General features: G+C 38.1%; 1 protein-coding gene and 1 long non-coding RNA gene across 14 annotated transcripts in view; one reads left to right on the top strand and one right to left on the bottom strand.

The window, feature by feature from the left end:
- Nucleotides 1-23,610, top strand: part of LOC136828253 (uncharacterized) — a 295,190-nt gene that overhangs the window by 128,274 nt on the left and 143,306 nt on the right. The window lies entirely within an intron of this gene.
- The window catches only part of rsh (radish), a 181,943-nt gene that overhangs the window by 67,644 nt on the left and 90,689 nt on the right, over nt 1-23,610 (bottom strand). For 5 of the 11 annotated variants that reach the window (XM_067086104.1, XM_067086098.1, XM_067086102.1 and 2 more), the window contains one exon: nt 21,708-21,731. The exons of 5 other annotated variants lie outside the window; for them this stretch is intronic. In XM_067086104.1, coding sequence (XP_066942205.1) covers nt 21,708-21,731 — 24 coding nt within the window. Of the gene's footprint in view, nt 1-10,990; nt 11,761-21,707; nt 21,732-23,610 lie in introns of those variants that run through there. One more of the 11 variants, XM_067086107.1, reaches the window with a different exon arrangement.

Raw genomic sequence — 23,610 nt, 5'->3', positions numbered from 1 at the left:
GTTCCCCCTACCAATTACCAGATTACTGATTCCAAAATCAATAATGGAAGTCTGGAAGAAATGGAAGTGTGCCTTCATTGCGCCGTAACATTTTTACGCTCGCGAAAGTAAAATTTTATTTACACTTAATGTCCTGATTCTGTGGCAGGTGCATTCCCTAAGGAGAGCGAAGATATCTCTCTGGCCTGCGGTATTGGGAGTCGGGACGGGGTATTCGCGTCATGTAGCAGTTTTCCTTTTGACGCGAAGCAATAATTAGATATCGAGGAATCTCAGCCCCGAGATTGTATTACAATCTATCTGTGGCGGTGTTCAGAGGTTGCTCAAGAGTGTTTCGTCAAAGTGCGCGAAGATGTACAGTGTTCGTGATGTAACTGTAGTCTCGGAACGTAAATATGCAACGATATTCAGCTATATTACAGAGATTAGTAGTATTTTGGGGTTATTCACTGTACCGAAAGTGGGGAGGTAGATTGAATCATCATATAAACAATAGGAGAATTGCGTGACGTGGGTATAACCCTTAGGGGGTTAGTGCCGTCAGTGCACCTCTCACGGTGCACTGTAGGCATCACTTGAGATTCGTTGCATCGTCCCTTTGTCCCCTAGCTGCAACCCCTTTCATTTCTTTTACTGCACCCCCATTCATATTCTCCCTTCCATCGTACTTTCCACCCTCTGCTAACAGTTGTTTTATAGTGCAGCTGAGATGTTTTCTTCCTTTTACACCGTTAAAACATTTTTAATTAATTCCCCTCTCAGCGCTGAATGACCTCAAAGATCCCAGCGCTTGGCCTTTGGCCTAAGTTATATATATATTCCATCCACAGCAATAGTCCCTTGATCGTAAGATGTAGAAAAGTGGCGTACTAATCTTTTTTTTTACCAAGCGGAGATTTTAGTATCGATTAGTTTGGCAACGTCCCGACTACGACCAAGGTCAGATATTGCAGATTGTATTACGCGCATTTTAAGAAATTACAAACATTTTCCAAGATATTACGCGCATTTTAAGAAATTACAAACATTTTCCAAGATTTATGACCATCGTTAAGAAATCATAATCTTAGATGGATCCACGCGGCAGTATTTACTTACGGCAGGTTTGCCAAAGATACGGTAGCTTTAAAACGTAGCCTGAAGCGGTAGTCTTTAGGCTGGATCACTGGAAGGCTGGAAGCTACAGAAAATTGATTAACTTGTTCAGGGTATCTCCGTAGTTATGTAGCAGTTTGTGACCGTAGTTATGTAGCGGTTTGTGAAAAGAGGGTCTATATCATTCATTAATATCGATTATGTGACAATGTGAAATGTATTGCATGTAGCTGTTTGGAACATGAGATGTAACATTCTACAATATATGCACTGTAGTAGTCTGTCATTACACGTAGAAGTATGAAGTGTAATATATGATATATGAGCGTTCGAGAGTTGTCGAAACTTAGATTAATTTGAGCGATTTCTCAGGTACTCTGAAAAGAGACTTTCGCCGGGGTCAGAGTGCCGGTATTTGCTCAGCCGAAAATAGCAGGCGACATGGATTATGGAGGACCACCTAGAAGCAAATCTTTATTTCCTAAGGTCACGACGGCGGTGGTCTTCGGGATACGGAAAGGGCTCTTAGGAACAGGAAAAGCGGAGGAAGTTCTAGACTGCGGAATCCCCTTAGGGGGTGTAGTGCGTCAGTGCTCCTCATACGTTGCACTGTAGGCATGACCTAAGGTTCTTCGCAGCGTCCGTTCGGCCCCTAGGTGCAAACTCTTTCATTATTTTTACTGCACCTCTGTTCATATTCTTTCAAACCTTACTGTCAGTTTCCCCTTTCGGTGCTGAATGACCTCACAGGTCCCAGCGCTTGGCCTTGGCGTCAGAGGTCACAGCAAGTACTAAAAGCTTAAGGATATATTGTCACCTTTTAGTGAAAATATGCGTATCTTGAGTCCTACTTGACTTGGGTCATTCAGAAGCTACAAGAAAATCACAGTTGGAAAGGGTAATCCTCTTTGGAGTACACAGCTCAACGACTGCTTCTTTCTTTTTACTGTCCTGCTTTGGAATTCTCTTCTGTTTCTGTTTTTCCCAGTTTATTAATTTATTAATCAGTGAGATATTTTCTTTCTGTATTTCCCTTTACCCCTTCTTACGTCTTCCTAATGAAAGCCATAATCTTTGGAAGCTTGAATTTCAAGTCAGTGGCCCCTGTGGTGGGCTTGTTCCATATGAATAGGGGTCGTCTTCTGAATAATAATAATAATAATAATAATAATAATAATAATAATAATAATAATAATAATAATAATAATAATAATAACAACAACTTTCTTTCCTTGGAAGTGGCTGTTAGTCTAATGCTTCCCCCGGGCTTAGGACCCATCCGTCTTCTCATATTTTTATAGCGTCAAAGCTGGGCTAGTATAGGTTTTAAGTTTTCCACCTTATCAGCTCGAAACTCGATTGGTGAAGCTTTCAACCTTGCCTGGAACCTATTAGATTAGACTGCCATGGAGGTGGTACAGAGTACGTGAAGTTATGAGTTTAATAAAGTCGCGACCATCTTGTTATTGCACTGAATATTCTAGGAATATTAACGGACGTTGAAGTATAGATTAACATCCATCATATATTTTTCGGCTCGTTTTTGATACTTAAATTGCAAGTGCCGTATCTCTCTGACCGTTAAGGAACTAAGACTGCTTAGCTTATTTCTGTAGTGTATCTGTAGTTATGTATGGATAGGTATGTTTCCTCTAGGAAGCGACGTTTTCAAAATACTATAGGGAAATCTCGTAATTACTCTTGAATTAGCAAATCTTTGTCTTTCTATTTTGTTTTCCTCCATCTGATGGCTAAGTTATATCATGAAGCTACCAGCCCCTTTAGCCCTCATTTACGAACAGTTCAGTATAAGGATAATTTGCCAGACACTGCAAGGAAGGAAATTATCCTGAGTTTTTTTTTTATTTTGGCGCAAGTCAGCTTACTTGAGAAGTTCTTAGTCAGTTCTTGGCCTTTCAGTAAGAAAACAGTATATTTAAAGAATGCTGAGACAAAATAAGTCTGTTTCATTGGAGTAGTTTACTATAAAAATGCAATGAAAACACACCATTCAAATTACACGAAGGACCTGTCACTATAAAGCTTTAAGGCAAGCTTCAAAATAGCTTACAATCCTTGAAAAGCTGCAAAGATTAGAATGTAAAAAGTTTCAATATAATGAGGTCTTTTTATGTTATCAATCTACCGGTTTTCGTTTTACCTCGATGAGCTCCCTGTGGGAAATGAGTCTTCTGTATGAAATCTTCAAAAAGTGATTGGCTGTAAAAATTGCTCATGCTTAAAGTTTCATTAAATATGAGAAAAATCGATATTAACCACTCAACGCAGACCCATCACAGGTTTTAACATTTATGAACGAATAAAAATGAATGAGAGAAGGACTTTGCTAAGCCGAGTTTGATTGGTATTCAGGCTTGGTAGATGCTTATAGGAAGGCTTCCTTGTAAAGATTTTTGTATGAGATAATTAATGAAGGTGTCTTCGATTGGTGTTCTTATTTAAAATCAATATTTTTACAGAAAGCTGTTATGTGGCCCTTATTAATTGGTGTTCAAACTTCAAATTAGAAAATAAAAATTTACATACAGGAAGGATTTAATGAGGTCGTCTTCAGTTGCCGTTCTCTCTTCAACTTGACAAATAAGGGTTTTTATACAATAAGTTGATTTTTTAGATTAATAATCTCACGTCAAATGAACAGATAAATATTTGCTTTCAGACGCGATTTAATGAAGCGTCTTCGATTTTCTCTGGTAATTCAAATAAAGATTTGTATACAAGAGGGGCTTAATGTGCCTTCTTCAAATTATCAGATGGCCCTCTTTGATTGTTTTTCTATTTCCAGATTAGCAACTAATGATTTACATACAAGAAAATATGAAAAAAATTAATTTCGACTGGTATCCTGCCTTCAGATTAACAAAGAAAGAGTTTATACAACAACAGCTTAACGTGGCTGCATAGATTTGTCTTATCACTAAGACATACTAAGTGAAGATTTTTGTACAAGTAGGAATTAAAGTAAGTCATCTCTGCTATGATTCTTACCACAGATTAGAAAAATCAAAGAAGGCCATATTATGTCAAACCAAGAAGGACTTCATACATTATTCAGAACTGAAGTGAATCAGGACGATTGCATGAAGAGAGGAATTATTTAAAGAATGCCAGTGTTAATTCTTTTCAGTAAACATCAACGCCTCTGTCAAAAAAAAGAGAAAAAATAAAACCTGTTCATAAGAAAGAAACAACAGCAAAAGAAATGCAATCGTAAATAGCAGGAAGGAACTCGTCTGCAATAAAAAAATTTTTTCGTAATAAGTTCCGAGGAGTTTGCAACCCCAAGTCTCTTTAAAGGTTGCCCCCTCCCCTTCCCCTTACCAAGCCCTGACCCTTCCCCTCTCATCTACCCCGCAAGACACACACACACACACACACACACACACACACACACACACACACACACACACACACACACACACACTTCCTGGCCAAGTCACAAGTAGGGAAACTTTAAAAAAAAAAAAAGAAAGTTGATCGTTGCAAACTCGTGTCACCTTAAATGACACTCGTTCGAAGTTGCGAGAGAGAGAGAGAGAGAGAGAGAGAGAGAGAGAGAGAGAGAGAGAGAGAGAGAGAGAGAGAGAGGTGGAGTGTTTTAAGTATCGAAATGAATCAGGCTTGAAAATTTTAATACGGGGAATTTAATTTTTGTGATGAGTGGCAAGTGTACAAACTGAAGATTTGTGTACAACGAACAACTGGAAATTTGTGTAAAATGAACAACTGGAAATTTGTGTAAAATGGACAACTGGAAATTTGTGTAAAATGAACAACTGAAAATTTGTTAAAATGGACAACTGAAAACTTGTGCAAGACGTACAACTGAAAATTTGTGTAAAATGAAGAACTGGATATTTGTGTAAAATGAAGAACTGGATATTTGTGTAAAATGACTAACTGGAAATTTGTGTAAACTGAACAGCTGAAAATTTGTATAAAATGAACAACTGGAAATTTGTGAAAATTAACAACCGTGTAAACTGAACAACTAGAAATATGTGAAAATGAACAACTGGAAATTTGTGTAAAATGAACAACCTGAAAATTTGTGTAAAATGAACAAATGTAAATTTGTGTAAAATGAACAACCCGAAAATTTTGTAAAAGGAACTACTGAAAATTTGTGTAAAATGAACAACCGAAAATTTGTGTAAAATGAACAACTGAAAATTTGTGTAAAATGAATCACAGAAAATTTGCATAAAATGAACAACTGGAAATTTGTGTAAACTGAACAACTGAAAATTTGTGTAAACTGCACAACTGGAAATTTCTGAAAATGAACTGGAAAAAAAATGTTTGTAGAATGAACAACTGAAAATTTGTTTAAAATGAACAACCGGAAATTTTTGTGTAAAATGAACGACTGAAAATTTGTTTAAAATGAGCAACTGAAAATTTGTTTAAAATGAGCAACTGGAAATTTGTGTAAAATGAACAAGTTTAAAATGAACAACTGGAAATTTGTGTAAAATGAACAATCGAAAATTTGTTTAAAATGAACAACTGGAAATTTGTGTAAAATGAACAACCGAAAATTTTTGTAAAATGAACAGCTAAACATTTGTTTAAGATGTACAACTGAAAATTTGTGTAAAATGAACAACTAAAAATTTGTGTAAAATGAACAGCTGAAAATTTGTGTAAGTTGTACAACTGAAAATTTGTGTAAAATGAACAACTAAAAATTTGTGCAAATTAACTGCTGAAGATTTGTGTTTCTGGCAATTAAGTTGTGAAAACTAACTCCACTGACAATGTGGATATTAAAATTTACTGGTATGGATATAAAAATTGATTTATAAAATTCTCAAAATTGAAACTGATTTTATGCCTTTGACATGAAAATTGGTACTTTATGGCTCAGACATTGAAATGAAACCTAATTGTAGCATTAAGAATTTTGATGCGCAGTGAATTCCATATACGTACCGGTAAAATCTAGGTTTTTGTAATCGTTTTAAAATAAAAATTAATGATATTGAAAAGTTTAATTACGTAAGTTTCAAACAAAAGAAAAATAATTTGTGAAAGTCATCGCTTTGAAAATGTTATTTCTTTGTTTTCAACCGCTGTTGTATGATAGACTAAAAGACAGTACCTTTTATTTCTTATCGTTGACGAGTATGGGTCGATTGATGAGTTTCTCTCTCTCTCTCTCTCTCTCTCTCTCTCTCTCTCTCTCTCTCTCTCTCTCTCTCTCTCTCTCTCTCTCTCTATATATATATATATATATATATATATATATATATATATATATATATATATATATATATCATACATACATACATACATACATGCACACACATATATATATTTTTGTATATTGATTTACAAACCATACAATGCTTTTAGGTTACAGTAAGATGATGCTTTTGCTAAACCAAGCAGACAAACAATCGCGTACATGGACGCACGTACGCGCATGCGCATTTTACCCATCGGCCGTTGGTGTAATGGTGGTCCATGGGGAATATGCCTGCATGTCTACATGGCTGTCTTAGAAAACTATTGTGGCGGCTTTGTCTGTCCGTCCGCACTTTTTCTGTCCGCCCTCAGATCTTAAAAACTACTGAGGCTAGAGGGCTGCAAATTGTTATGTTGATCATCCACCCTCCAATCATCAAACATACCATATTGCAGCCCTCTAGCCTCAGTAGTTTTTATTTTATTTAAGGCTTAAGTTAGCCATAATCGTGCTTCTGGCAACGATATAGGACAGGCCACCACCGTGGCGCGATTAAAGTTTCCTGGGCCGCGGCTCATACAGCATTTTATCGAGACCGCCGAAAGATAGATCTATTTTCGGTGGCCTTGATTATACACTGTACACAAAACTCGATTGCGCCGAAGTTTCTACTTGTTTATAGTAGCCTTGTATTTAACAGAGAAAGAAATTTGTGTCGCGGGTAAAGTTTGTGCATGTAAAATTTAATCAAGAGGTTATGTCTTCTGCAACGTCTGCATCCCTCCCTACTCCCCCTTAATAATGTGAATGTATGGATGTATGCATATGTATATATATACATATACACTATATATATGTATATATATATACGAAGTACCCTGAGTGGTATTAAGTCTTCTGCAACGTCTGCAACACTGCAAAATATATCATAGATTACATATATCTCTAACGTCATGAGCCCTTCCAAAATTAATAAGCTTAATTTATAAAAATAAACTTTAGGAAGCATCACGAGAGGTTAAATGAATGAAAGGTTGCATCGAAGGTTGTTGGTTATGGTGTGTGCGTAATTCTGTAGCCTCAGGAGGATCGAGTGGTATTGTTATTATGGCGCACGTGTCTAGGCAAGGTCTGTGGGGGGCCACTAGTTACCTTGGGCTATCAGGTTCATAATTGGTGGAACCACCGCCTTCGGTACCGTGATCAGTCAGTGACGGCTCATCGTGTTGGTTTTACTTTAGTGCATTTTAACTTTATATATGTATATTTACAGTATATATATGCATATTTATATACAGTATGTATATGCATATATGTAATAACTTTATCACTTACACAATTATGTGTGCATTAATACAATTACTAACAGGACCTCACTGAAAATGGGTGGTATCTAGCGGAGATATTTATTCAATAAAAGTTGTAAGCTTTCTAGGGCTAACAGTCCTCACTGTCAAGTATCTGTCTTGACAATGAGGACTGCTGGAAAGCTTGTAACTTTAAGTGAATAAATATCTCTGCTAGATACCATCCAGTTTCAGTGAGGTATATATATATATATATATATATATATATATATATATATATATACGTGTGTGCATGGGCGTGTATGTACGTATGTATTTATTTTTGTACGTACGTATGTATACCTGACTCACAATATGCATTCAAGCCATCTTCCCACGTCCGTTCTTTAGAATTCAACCTCAATAAGTGAAACGTGGATATCAAACTCCGTAGACTTTATGCGATGTTGTCTTGCCAAATGTACTGGTCGTTTCATTGCAAGCTGAGAGATATCTGACAATTCAACAACGTTGTTATTTAATATTTTACGTAGTTAGCATCATGTTGTATGTGTTGTACGTGCTTTTTGTCACGTGTTTATTTGTTGTGCGACTGTTTCGCTTGCAGCGTTCCCAGCAGTTTCTTGTTTTTAAATACGAGGACATTACTTGGTACATACTGAAATTCCCGAAGCCAACTTCACCACGTAAAGTTGTATATCGATATAGTTTCATCTTATTTATTTGATACTGAAGGTGTTATGCTATCCTCGGTGTTCAAATTCCAACAAAATCTAATCGATGAACATGTACTTGATACAGAAATGGTCAAAATGTGAAGTATTACCAATTTAATCTTTGTATAATTTCATCCCTGTATCATACGAACACGAAGCAGCAATACCAACTTGACGTCGATGAAAAAAAGAGTAGAGAATTGTTCATTTACAAAAAGAGAAAAAAAACTGAGGCGCATCATTACGTTAGCGGGACATTTAACTTAATTTACATTTATTTTCAAACGATGTTTGTGCTGCTGTTGCTGACATTTTGGACGGACCTTTCGGGAAAACAGAGTGAGTCACGTTGCAAGAATGATGCACAAGAGCTCGCATTATTGATGAAAAATGAAAGCTACTTATGAGAGCAGCGAAGGTAAACATTATTATTTTCCTAAGAATATTTATGGGAGTGAGAGGGTCCTTGAATATAAGATATATATATATATATATATATATATATATATATATATATATATATATATATATATATATATATATATATATATATATATCAGGTCAGAGGTACTAATCTAGGTACAGGAGTGATGTTTTTTACCGGTATGGGTAAACCATTTAGGGTTGGGGTGTCCATGTTGAGCTCTCTCTCTCTCTCTCTCTCTCTCTCTCTCTCTCTCTCTCTCTCTCTCTCTCTCTCTCTCTCTCTCTCTCTCTCTCAGTATTTACACCAACGTTGGCACAGAAATGATCCACGGAAATTATTAAAATTGGGACAAATAAAAGGAAAATGATAATAAAAAAAAAGTCCATATTCAATAGAAAAAGGTGTCATACTATGCTAAGGTAATCTCTCCCTGAATTCATGTGCCAATAAACACTGCTAGTAAAATGCAGCACTCGTATTTAATTCGTCTAACATTCTTTCTCATTATTGACCTCACCAATTACGTGAAAGGTCACTGACAGAGAGAGAGAGAGAGAGAGAGAGAGAGAGAGAGAGAGAGAGAGAGAGAGAGAGAGAGAGAGAGAGAGAGAGAGAGAGTTTCTCTCCCATAAATTTGTTTTAATTCATTGGCTCTGTTGCTTGTCACGTTCATTGGTTTTGACAAGATATATTTGAAAGAGCTTATATTCATTTGCTCATTTACAATTTTTTTTGTTTTTATATATATATATATATATATATATATATATATATATATATATATATATATATATATATATATAGTGTGTATATACACACACACACACACACACACACACACACTGACACACACACACTATTAATATCAATTAGAAAATCAATCTAGAGCGAAACCAACGTATAATCATTATATGCTCGGCAATTCTATGATCGCCAAATCGGTCCCGGGAAGGGCATTGGGTCCGGTATAGATCGCGTTTGATGGGTAACCCTTCATCGATAACTCAATACCGACCCTTGGGTGTGGGGCGGGGGCAGGGGTGTGGGGAAAGGATTTTGGTAATACGAGAATTTTACCCATCACGGTGCCCTGGATGTTATTATAAAAGGTTCCTGAATTCATTCCACTTGATGATTTGATGATGAAGGCCCGATAACTGAACTCTCTCTCTCTCTCTCTCTCTCTCTCTCTCTCTCTCTCTCTCTCTCTCTCTCTCTCTCGCGGTGTTGTGGTCATCTGAGTGATGGGGGAAGGTGGTAATGATAATGGTGATGGTGATGATGATATTCACTGTAACTCACGGTGGAATAGTGCATTCATTTTGGTAGAGAATGTGATTGTGATGATGGTCACTGTAACTCACGGTGGAATGGGGCACATTCATTTTGGTAGAGAATGTGATTGTGATGATGGTGATGATGATTATCACTGTAACTCACGGTGGAATGGGGCACATTCATTTTGATAGAAAATGTGATGATGATGGTGATGGTAGTCACTGTAAATCACGGTCGAACTGGGCTATTCATGGTGGTAGAGAATGTGATGATGATGATAATGATGGTGATGGTAATCACTGTACCTCACGATCGAACTGGGTATTCATGGTGGTAGAGAATGTGATGGTGATGATGGTGATGGTAATCACTGTACCTCACGATCGAACTGGGTATTCATGGTGGTAGAGAATGTGATGGTGATGGTAGTCACTGTACCTCACGGTCGAACTGGGCATTCATAGTGGTAGAGAATGTGATGATAATATTCACTGTACTTCACGGTCGAACTGGGCATTCATGGTGGTAGAGAATGTGATGATAATGTTCACTGTAACTCACGGTGGAACGGGGCATTCATGGTGGTAGAGAATGTGATGATAATGTTCACTGTAACTCACGGTGGAACGGGCACTCATAGTGGTAGAGAATGTGATGATGATAATCACTGTAACTTATGGTGGAATGGGGCATTCATCTTGCTAGAGAATGTGATGACGATGGTGATGATAATCACTGTAAATCACTGTCGAACTGGGTATCGATGGTGGTGGAGATGATGATGATGATGATGGCATTTGTGGTAATTTGGGTCTCACTGGTTTCATGACATGACATGATCATCACGATCCTGAAGGTGATAAGGTATTGATGATGGTGATAAACAGTGATATGCTACTGATGATGATGATGATGATGATGATGATGATGGTGCCACCTCCGACGGGCGTCTTACTTCTGTCTGTGTCCGCGCTGTCCCCCGTGGACTCTTCTTGCTCGTCGCCGTCGGATTCCTTTCGGCTGGAGGACGTCTTTTTCCCCTCCTCCTCCTCCTCCTCCTCCTCCTCCTCCAAGCGGTCCTCCTCGCTCGCCTTAGCAGGGTGGTGGTGGTGGTGGTCCTCCTCCTCCTCCTCCTCCTTGACCTGCTCCGAAGGGCTGGTGGTGTCGTCGGAGGCACCCCGCCCCACTCTGCCCCCCTCGTTTTCCAGAGCGTCCTCTCTCACCAGCCTCCCCTGGCCTTGTCTCCTCTCCTCTTCTAACCCTCCTCCGCCTCCGCCTCCTCCTCCTCCTCCTCCTCCCTCCTGGTCGTCGTCGTGGGTCATGGCCCGCGGCATCTCGGTCATGTCAGGTCAGGTCACCGATGCCCAGGCCCAGAGCGGGGTCACGAGCAGGGGGAACAACGTGCGGAAGAGATCTTCAAGGCCCAGCACCATCTTGAGGACTAGCGAGGGGCATCACAGCAGGAACCGCCTTCGAAACCTCTGGCACTCTCCTGAAGGGCATTTATCGACGGTGCTCCCCTGCCCACTGTGCACACCCCCCACCACACCCCCCCACACAGGTCCGGATGAAAGTCCCACTCCAGCCTCGACACACACACAGACACAGCACACAGCTATTCCAGATGGCCGCTTCTGATGCTGCTGCTGCTGCTGCTGCTGCTGCTCTCACGGGGGAAGGAGGAGGACGATTGTCTCAGCCACAGCACAGCCACCCACTAAAAGAAGAAATTCACAGCAGCACAGCACCCGCGCTCCTCCTCCTCCTCCTCCCCCTCCCCCTCCCCCTCCTCCTCCTCCTCCTCCTCCTCCTCCCCGCTACCCGCACGCACGCACGCACGCACGCACAGAGAGACGCTGACAGACAGACATGCAGACTGTCGGATCCTTCTGCTTGCTTGTTATTGTTGTGTTTCGTTGTCGTCGGTTCCGTCTTCGTTGGTTTTGTTTTTTTTTTATTTATCCACACGATTATTTTTTAAATTTTTATTTACATGTGTGGCTGCGCCCCGCGAAGAGGACCTCCTCCTCCTCCTCCTCCTCCTCCTCCTCCTCCTCTCCTCCTCTCTCGATGCGCCGTTTGGGAAGACTGGCGGAGGAGGAGGCGGCGACGTTCAGTGTAAGCGTGTAAGGATCGCACAGAAAGTCACCTTTGTCACGCTCGCAGGTTGAGACTCCCTCTCGCTCTCGCTCTCTCCCCTCTCTCTTTCTCTCTTCAAGTCTGGCTAGAGACCGTCTCCCGAGCAGTTGCAGCAGCTGGATTCCACAGGATCTCATCCAGCTGTTCATACATACATATATATATATATATATATATATATATACGAAGCACTCGCCACGAGTATCACACACACACTTTCTTCGATTCCGCGACGACCTTCTCCCCCCCTCAAAGATGATTTAATTCTCTCTCTCTCTCCCTCCGGTTATTACGTCGTGCTTCCTTCCACCCGCTTCTGTCGGGACTTGGAGAATGCGTGCGAAGAGTTAGTTGTCTCCCCCGGTGGTTTTGCACTGAACGAATTTCACTCTTTAAAGCCCTCTACACCACTCGACGTAGGGAGAACGAACCCCGTTGCTCCGATTGCCTCGTAGGCCTCCCGCGCTTAGGGGGAGATTGATTGTCTCTCTCTCTCTCTCTCTCTCTCTCTCTCTCTCTCTCTCTCTCTCTCTCTCTTGGTCAGTGTTTTCCGTCGTTGCTCGAAGGACACACCTGACGCTGAGTGAGGTCCTTCCCAAAGGGCACCCCCCCTCGTCGTACGGGGGAGACGGAAGTCTCCGGCGAGAGGGCCTTTGGGAACGAGGACTTGCCGAGAGGAGGATTGAAGCTTATGAATGGGTCATGAATGGCGGCCGGTTTTAACATAAAAGTCTTAAGAAGGGGAAGATCGTGGAATATTTTAATCGTACGTCCGCCGCCCACTCCACTCCATTCCTCCTCCTCCTCCTCCTCCTCCTCCTCCTCCTCCTCCTCCTCCTCCTCCTCCTCCTCCTAGCTATCGACCCAACTGTAAACTTTGTCTCTCTCACTCTGGCGTTGGCTGGCCGCCTTGTACGATAACATCCCGATCAAGAGAGAGAGAGAGAGAGAGAGAGATTGGGTGGTGTTGAGAGAGAGAGAGAGAGAGAGAGGGGGAGGGATGTGTTATATTCGATGCCGATAGCCTTTTAGCAGGCGTTGGGAAGAGCATATGGTTTAAAAGTGCGTCACGAAGTGCCCTGGCGCAATCCGTCGTCCATAGAATGAAAGGGGAGGCGGTGAACGATAGCGGGATTAATGAGCTAATTGGCACTTGGGGTGAGATGTCGTAGGTCTCTTGTGTTATTTCATAAAGAAGAGGAGACGGAACATTCAGCTGCGGAGACCTGCCTGCAGCTCTGATGACACATGAGGGCTTTTCAAGCTCTCTCTCTCTCTTTTTTTTTCATTCTAAAGTGTTTCATGCCTCATAAGCTTCTGAATTGGATTCGGAACAGACTGTGTCCTTACCTGTTGATATGTGGGGTTCCGAAAAAAATAAAAAAAAAAGAGAAAAAAAACGGGTTTCCATTGTGGAGAAAAAAGAGGCACAATTGGGAATGTTAAAAAAGCAATTTGGAGGCAAGGCTGGTTATCAAATTATCACCGAGGTGAGGTCTCTTCCCCCTCCCCCTTTCCACCTTACCCTCTCTCTCTCTCTCTCTCTCTCTCTCTCTCTCCACTGCATAGGCATTCATATGTACAGACGTATATTAAGTGCTTACAGATAAATTCTAAATACCAATGCAGGCATTTATGAATGTGTGTGTGTGAGTGTGTGTGTGTGAGTGTGTGTGTGTGTGGGGATTGAGAATGTGTGCGCGTGTGTGTGTGTTTGCGTGTGTTTGTGTGTGTGTGTATGTGGGTCTACCCACACATGGAGCGGCTTCCCTCCCACATCTTTCTCCAGCACCAGACGAGCGCGGGTGGCAAGCAGGCAGCGTTAGCTCAGTCCTTCAAGCAGATATCTGTCTGTGCGGAGAGAGAGAGAGAGAGAGAGAGAGAGAGAGAGAGAGAGAGAGAGAGAGAGAGAGAGAGAGAGAGAATCTAATCTGTCTGTGCAGAGAGAGAGAGAGAGAGAGAGAGAGAGAATGTCTGTGCAGAGAGAGAATCTAATCTCTGTACAGTGAGAGAGAGAGAGAGAGAGAGAGAGAGAGAGAGAGAGAGAGAGAGAGAGAGAGAGAGAGAATCTAATCTGTCTGTGCAGAGAGAGAGAGAGAGAGAGAGAGAGAGAGAGAGAGAGAGAGAGAGAGAGAGAGAGAGAGAGAATCTAATCTGTGCAGAGAGAGAATCTGTTTGTGCAGAGAGAGAGAGAGAATATAATCTGTCTGTGCAGAGAGAGAATCTGTGCAGATAGAGAGAGAGAGAGAGAGAGAGAGAGAGAGAATCTAATCTGTTTGTGCAGAGAGAGAGAGAGAGAGAGAGAGAGAGAGAGAGAGAGAGAGAGAGAGATGCTCTCTGTGGCCAGCTTGTTCGTGCGTGTGATTATGTATGATGTCTGTCTCTCTCTCTTTTGGCACCACGATCCATTCTGCATCTATCAGAAGTGTCTATTCATTCTATTCACTCTTGTCCATTTTTAACTGTTTTTTTTTTATTTGTAACTTTCTTTGTTATCTCTCTATGCGCGTTTTTAATTACTCCTATTCCTTACACACTTATTTTTATTATTGCTTTTGGTTTGCATTTTCACATTTCACGAACGAGAATGATACCTGGTTTGTTGCTTTAAATTTTTCCCCTTTGGTTTTGGCGCCTCTCCCTCCTCCCTTTTCCATTCACTTCATCTTTAAGTAACGAACACAAGTCTGCACAAGAGGACACGAAACTATAACTGTTTATTTATCTATCTATCTATCTATCTATCTATCTATCTATCTATCTATCTATCTATCTATCTATATCTATCTATCTATATCTATATATATATATATATATATATATATATATATAATTAGTGTGTATATATATATAATTATATAGTCTTAGTTATAATTAGTATGTATATATATACAAATTATATAAGTCTTGTTTTATATATACATATAAATATATATACATAGGCATATATATACAAATTATATAAATAATTATATATACATATAAATATAAATATATATACACACATATATATATATATGTGTACTCACACATTCTCTCTCTCTCTCTCTCTCTCTCTCTCTCTCTCTCTCTCTCTCTCTCTCTCTCTCTGAACAGAGTGAACACTCACATGCTTTGTCACAGACATAGCCATGATATACAGATCATACCCAGCTGTCAGAAAGTTTCTGAGGAAACTTCGACACGCTCAAGTAAAATGATGACTAAAATCATTCATTCAAACTTAGTGGGAAGCGGGGAGTAGTGACAAACCAGAAAAAAAAAAAAAAAGGAGGGGGAACGTTTTGTCGCAAATAATCACTAAATAAAAACTTAGAAACCCACAGACCAGGGGAAAGGTTTTGCAGGTTCTAACTTATCAATGAAAACTTGAAAACCCATGTGTTAGTAGGAATGTTATGTATGATTAAAGAACTTGGAAATCCGTGTGTTTAGTAAAGGTATTATATGGGCGAGAATTTTGAGTAGAAGTCTTCAAAACCTATGCTTCGTGTGAGTAAAAAATTCATGTCAGTGGAAAGGTTTTTGTGGTGGGTAAATCTTATATGAAAGCCTTTAAAAACATCCATGTCTCAGGGGAAACAATTTTGTAGTGATGAACATGTTAGTCAAATTCTTAAAATCCCATTGGTCAAGGGAATCTTTTATGGTGACGTATTTATAATAAGAAATTTAAAGGCTCTTTCGTTAGTGGAATATTTTGTTGTGACTATCTTGTAAATAGAATACTTAGAAGCCCATTTGTTAGTGGAATATTTTGTAGTGACTACCCTGTGATTAGAATAAATAAAGGCCCATTTTATAGTGGAGTGATTTTGCAGTGACTACCTTGTAAATAGAATTCTTAGAAGCCCATTTGTTAGTGGAATATTTTGTAGTGACTACCTTGTCAATAGAATAATTAAAAGCCCATTTGTTAGCGGAATATTTTGTATTGACTACCTTGTCAATAGAATACTTAGAAGCCCATTTGTTAGTGGAGTATTTTGTTGTGACTACCTTGTCAATAGAATACTTAGAAGCCCATTTGTTAGCGGAATATTTTGTAGTGACTGCCTTGTCTATAGAATACTTAGAAGCCCATTTGTTAGCGGAATATTTTGTAGTGACTACCTTGAAAATAGAATACTTAGAAGCCCACTTGTCAGTGGAATAATATTTACAGTGACAGCCTTGTAAATAAAAGCCTGGAAAACTCATACGTCAGGGGGAAACTTATGCATCGACTTGTGAATAAAAAAAAAAACTCATCTATAATGAAAGGAATTTATTGTTCTTTTAGGTATAAAAGTGAATCACGTTTGTTTCATTCATTCCTCATTTTGCTTGCGAAGGAGAGAGAGAGAGAGAGAGAGAGAGAGAGAGAGAGAGAGAGAGAGAGAGAGAGAGAGAGAGGAATCGATAAATCCAGCCCCTTTGAAAGGGGGGGGGGGGCATTTCACAAGGTGTTTGGCGATACACCGACTGAATACCGGATCAGGGGAACTGTATGGAAAGCGGTCTCGATCACTAATAATTCTCTGGTATAGTTTTTTTTTTTTTAAGGGGTTTTCTTTTTCGGTTGGGGAAGATACCAGTTACCCTATTTTTTGTCTAATTCTCCGGCGTAGTCTATTTGTATTTAAGGTTTTTCTTTTTTGGGGGGAAGGTATCAGTTACCAGTTACCCTTTTTTTGTATTTTTTAAGTGTGTTGTAAATTTCTTCGTAAATTTTGTGTTCGTAATTCGTTTAGTTTTTTTTTTTTTTCGCTTGGAATCAGACACCGTCTTGTGTGTAGACTGATGTCCAAAATTAGGTTCTTTTTGAAAAATTTATTATTTCATATCGATTTTATTTTGGAAAATTAAGTAGCTGTTTTTTCTTTTATCAAAACAAAGCTGTATACATATATACAGTATATAAATAAATAAAAAAATAGATTATATATATATATATATATATATATATATATATATATATATATATATATATATATATATATATATATAGACACATACATACTATACACACACACTATATATTTTTATGTATATATATATATATATATATATATATATATATATATATATATATATATATATATATATATATATACATATAATATCTGACACACTGTTAAAAAGAAAGAGACCTTTTGCACGTGCGAGACAGAGGAGAAACTATTTTGATGGTGCGCTGTTCATAAAACTTGTTTTCGTAGAACACCGTATTTCAATAATTTACATATATTTTTATATATTTATTTATTTGTTAATTTTTTTTATCATTGATCTCTTCTTTCTGTATTTCCCATTACCGTTACTTCTTTCTAACGAACACCATAATATTCTTTGGAAATTTGAATTTCTAAGTATTCTATTTGGTGGGCTTGTTCCAGGTGATTAGGCTTCATCTTCTGAATAATAATAATAATAATAATAATAATAATAATAATAATAATAATAATAATAATAATAATAATAATAATAATAATAATAATAATAATAATAATAATAATAATAATAATAATAATAATAATAATAATAATAATAAGGAAGATTGTATCACCCATCATCCATCTCTTTTCAGTCACTTCTGTATATCTTACGCATCTTACGTACAATCACAATTGCCTTTTCAAATGACCTCTTTGCATTTTGCGTTCCGTCCTCCTTTTTTCCCCAAATCAGGTCATCTGGCAGAGGGTCACGTAAAAAAAAAAACAGAATCTTTGACCTTGTCAAACCAGTCTTGACACGTATGGTATCAACACAATATTGCCAATTAACTTGTTTTGCAAAATCGACGCTTCGCATGAGCAGTGTGTGTGTGTGTTTGTGTATGTGTGGATGTGGATGTGTGCGTGATATATATTGACTGTGATGGGGGGAGAATTTTGGAACTGGCATGTTTTGATGTGGGGATGTTTTAAAAGAAGTGAACGTGAAAACGTAGGTGGGTAGCGCATATGTTCTGGGATGTACTCTCCATTCATTAATAATCTGATGTCGAACTTATTTAAGCTGTTAAAAAATGCGCCGAAATTTCTTCGGCGCAATCGAGTTTTCTGTACAGCGTGTAATCAAGTCCACCGAAAATAGATCCCTCTTTCGGTGGTCTCTGTATAATGCTGTATGAACCGCGGCCCGTGAAACTTTAACCACGGCCTATATCGTTGCCAGATGCACGATTATGGCTAACTTTAACCTTGAATAAAATAATAAAAAAAAACTACTGAGGCTAGAGGGCTGGAATTTGGTATGTTTGATGATTGGAGGGTGGATGATGAACATACCGATTTGCAGCCCTCTAGCCTCAGTAGTTTTTAAGTTGAGGGCGGACAGAAAAAGTGCGGACGGAGAGACAAAGCCGGCACAGTAGTTTTCTTTTACAGGCAACTAAAAAGGATCAGTTATAAAAGGGATGTCAAAAGAAGGTGGACATAATGACAGATAAAGAAGTTACAAATGTTAGTAAATATTTCCGGTCTTGTTTGATGTAAACTACATTTGAAAATTATAATATTTCCAAATTTAAAAATTATAATATTTCCAGCCTTACATGATGTAAACTAAATTTAAAAATTATAATATATCCAAATTTAAACATTATATTTCCAGTCTAACATGATGCAAACTAAATTTAAAAATTATGATATTGCCATCCTTACATGATGCAAACTAAATTTAAAAATGATAATATTTTCAAATTTAAACATGATGCAGGCTAAATTTGAAAACGATAAATGCCTCATGTCTGATTTCCCACTGTTGATGTAGTGTAGAAAATATGAGTTTTCCCAGATCGGTTGGAGTTCATTGTGAAGAAATAATGTTTACTCTTGTGAGTTTTGAGAATGACAATTCTGAGGCTTGTTTATATCACTTTATAATAGACATACTGTCACCTAATACGTTATGATTTATTTTACGAATTTGCAAAGTTAAGTTCACTGGACCACTTCTAGATAAAAAAAGAGATTTGAACACGCATTTCAAAAGAGTCTCGTGGGTATTCTTTTACGTGGGCAATAAGAAATTGAATGACTGTTTTAACAGAAAGCCATCCCGAAACTCCAAGTGAGAAAAATGTATGGAACAGCACTGAAGGTTTCGTGAGAAATTTGTGTTCATATATACAGTATGTATATGTATATAATTTGCATATATGTATATATATATATGCATATATATACACATACTTGCGTACATACATACTGTACATATATATACACATACATGTATGTATATACGTGTATGTGTGTATGAATATATATATATATATATATATATATATATATATATATATATATATATATATATATAAAAACACACATACACACGTATGCTTGTTTGTTTCGTTTTTTCTCCCCAGTCTTATAAATTTTACATATGCAAAATTTGAGAAAAGACGTTCGACAATGCAATTTCAAAAGATTCATTGCACGAAACCGGAAAGCAACTTCGTGCAACAGGTGCATCGCGCTGGACGGTGCCAGTATGAAAGACGTATGCAAGACACACACTTGTCTTCTTCGACGGAGAGTGGAAAGGTTAAAACGTGGAATTTCATCAACAGGCAAACTCCGTCTGCCTAATGTTTATTGTATGAAATATAGGGTGTTGGTGAACGTGATTTAAAACAAGAGTTTGGTCGAGCCAGAAGGGGAGAAAGCAAAATACCAACGGCCATGAAGTTCTCTTATCCTTTTTCAAAGAAGTCTGGCATTTATAAAGAATTGGTCACGATTTATATCGATATTATCCATGACATGCATGATAATCTGGGAAATCATCATCGTTCATATCATGGATAATATCGATACACAAAGAAAATTGAATAGAAAAGGTTTAGGAATGGAGATAAGTTGCTCGATAGCATAAATTATAACTGGATTAGCAGGCACAAACGTTTTGAATAAGTTGAGGATCCTGATAATATTATATAGTTCCGTTTGCGTATGTCGTTGGAAATGTTTATTGACAGATAGAACCTATTCAGGTTTACTTGCAAATGTATTTCAAATGGACCCTTATCATTACACCGATAGACAGAAGAAATTCTCGGAATGACGACTGAAATAAATTCCTGGAATGACGACTGAAATAAATTCTTGGAATGACGACTGAAATAAATTCTTGGAATGACGACTGAAATGAATTCTTGGAATGACAACTGAAATAAATTCTTGGAATGACGACTGAAATAAATTCTTGGCATGACGACTTAATGAATTCTTGGAATGACGACTGAAATGAATACCTGGAATGACGACTGAAATAAATTCTTGGCATGACGACTGAAATAAATTCTTGGCATGACGACTGAAATAAATTCTTGGCATGACGACTGAAATAAATTCTTGGCATGACGACTGAAATAAATTCTCGGAATGACGACTGAAATAAATTCTTGGAATGACGACTGAAATAAACTCCTGGAATGACGACTGAAATAAATTCTTGGCATGACGACTGAAATAAATTCTTGGCATGACGACTGAAATAAATTCCTGGAATGACGACTGAAATAAATTCTTGGAACGACGACTGAAATAAATTCTTGGAATGACGACTGAAACGAATTCTTGGAATGACGACTGAGATCATGCTTCCAGAAACCGCCCTTCGTCTTGCAGAACTCACCCTTTTAGAGGGCAGAAGTAGGCCTTACATTAGCTTAGTCTAAACATCGACACCAACACGCACACAACAGATGCAAATACCAGGTACTAGATTCCAGCGTTTTTTATGACATAGCCCAGAACAATACACGGCACCAGTCAAAGCTTTAGACAGAACAAACACACAACATCTAAGACGACATTAAGCAACACAGCTCGTGAGTTTCTAGTCGTGGGAACAGACTGGATTGAAGTACGTGTATATATATATATATATATATATATATATATATATATATATATATATATATATATATATATATATATATATATTAAAAATAATGATCGCAGTGGTTATAAATCAGAGTTTAAGATCATTAGGAAATGCATATTGGTTCGATTTATTGTTTTAGTGGTGAGGAAATATTTATACTTCATTTATTTGAAGAGGATTAATAAATTTATGACAAAAGTTTAGTACACATTCAGAGAGGGGGTGTGTGACAAAAAATTTAATTTTGTTCAGTTTAAAATATTAACATCTTCAGTTTATCACAACATAGAAACCTGCGTGAATATATATCATGGTTGGGGGGGGGGAGTCCATATATACATTTCACAGCGAATAAGCGAATAGAAACTCAGAACAGACGTACAAATGGTTAATTCTGATTTTTTTTTCTTATTTATATATTTGGCATTGCTAAGGAAGACGGAGAATAAAGAATAAAAAAAAAAAAAACATAACACACACAAAGCGGAAAACATTTCTTATCACATCTAGATTCGACTAAGAAAAATATCTTTGTAAAAAAAAAAAACTAAATAAAATGAAATAATAATAATAATAATAATAATAATAATAATAATAATAATAATAATAATAATAATAAAGGTTAATGAGAAGATGGAGATAAGAACCTGACTTACTTGATGATCTTCCCTTCTTCTTGCCTGAGAAGAACAGAGAGAGAGACAAGGAGTTAAAGAAGGCGCGAAAAAATGAGAGAGACACACGTACACATATACCCAAGGCAAAGCTCTGGCTGAAGGTCTGCTCTCTGTCCCCTTTGTCAGGACTGTGGGTGGCTGCTGCAAGTGCCTCTGTCTGTACACAGGAGATGCTGCTGTTGCAATCTGTGCTCTGTATGGATGCTTTATACATTTCATGTTGTAGCAGTGGGTGTTCTATACAGTAGATGTTGTTGCAATCTGTACTCTACAGTTTGTATGATGTTGCAACATATACTCTGTACAGGAGATGCTGTTGTAATCTGTACTCTATACAGTTTTTGTATTGCAGTAATGTTGCACTCTGTACTATATACAGCTTGTATGATGTTGCAACATATACTCTGTACAGGAGATGCTGTTGCAATCTGTACTCTATAGTTTGTATGCCAGCAACAATTTGTACAGTAGATGTTGCAATCTGCATGCAGCTTGTATGATGTTGCAACATATACTCTGTACAGGAGATGCTGTTGTAATCTGTACTCTATACAGTTTGTATGCTATTGCAACATATACTCTGTACAGTAATGTTGCAATCTGTATTCTATACAGTTTGTATGATGTTGCAACATATACTCTGTACAGTAGATGTTGTTGCAGTCTGCACTCTATACAGTTTGTATGATGTTGCAACATATACTCTGTACAGGAGGTGCTGTTGTAATCTGTACTCTATGCTGTAAGTTATTGCAACGTATACTCTGTACAAGAGATGCTGTTGCAACCTGTACTCTGTACAGTTTATATGCTATTGCAACTTATACTCTATACTGGAGATGTTATTGCAACGTATACTCTGTACAGTTTATGCTGTTGCGACGTATACTCAATACGGTCGATAGTGATGCAAGGCTTTGCTTCAGCATCATATTCTCTGTGTGCAGAGAATATGCTGCTGAAACGTATGATAGCACGTTACAATGTTGTTGGTTTTGTATGCAGTATACGTGGTTGCAGCGTACATTCTCCATATTTATTATGTTGCTGTTTGCAGTGAATTATGTGTATGTGTATATATATATATGTGTGTATATATATATATATATATAATATATATATATATATATATATATATATATATATATATATATATATATATATATATATATTTCTATTGAAGTTAATGGCATTGTTCGTAGAGGTACCATCTTGTCATCAAGACTTTGTGTCAGTCTATACATCTTCCTTTTCTCTTCTCAGGAATGAGGAGTAAGAAAAAATTATTCAAGGTTCTTTCCATTTATTTATTCTAGTCGACGGACCGTTTCCTCGCTCAAGCGATGCCTTCAGGACTAAATTACAAATTGACACACATTGTGTGTATTGCTGCGTACGGAACTTTTAAATTGTTAACGTGACGTCATTGGGTGCTGAATTTCTATTGGTCGGCTGGTCTCATACTCTCGCTGGTGGTCTGGGCAGCGGTATGGACATTCCTGGTGCTCTGTAGGATGCGTCCTATGCCGCGGCTTGGAGCAAAGGGAGTGGGGAAGGGCGTGATTCCCATTTCTGGCCGATAGTCTTGATTTGCTTCATTGTCGGTAGTCATATCCTGGGTGTTCTGTTGCTCATGCCTCCCTTCAGATTCTCATGGGTGTCCTGTGGTTTCCTTGAAGAAGGGGGGATGAAGTTCGTGTCCCTCTGTATGGTAACACAGGCCATTGTTGATTTATAATCGCAACTTCTGTCATTTGAAATCTGCAGACCCATGCTTTTCCATTCATGATCTCTGTGCTTTTTAATAATTCTTCTACTGTCAGTTCACGGTCATGGTCGCCTTTGTAGTGTTGAAATGTTGCCCCTTTGTTGCGGTGAGCTT

This window comes from Macrobrachium rosenbergii, chromosome 42 (assembly GCF_040412425.1).
Source record: "Macrobrachium rosenbergii isolate ZJJX-2024 chromosome 42, ASM4041242v1, whole genome shotgun sequence".
NCBI lineage: Eukaryota > Metazoa > Arthropoda > Malacostraca > Decapoda > Palaemonidae > Macrobrachium > Macrobrachium rosenbergii.
Note: the sequence above shows the minus strand (reverse complement) of the source record. Positions and strands in the feature narration are given on the sequence as shown.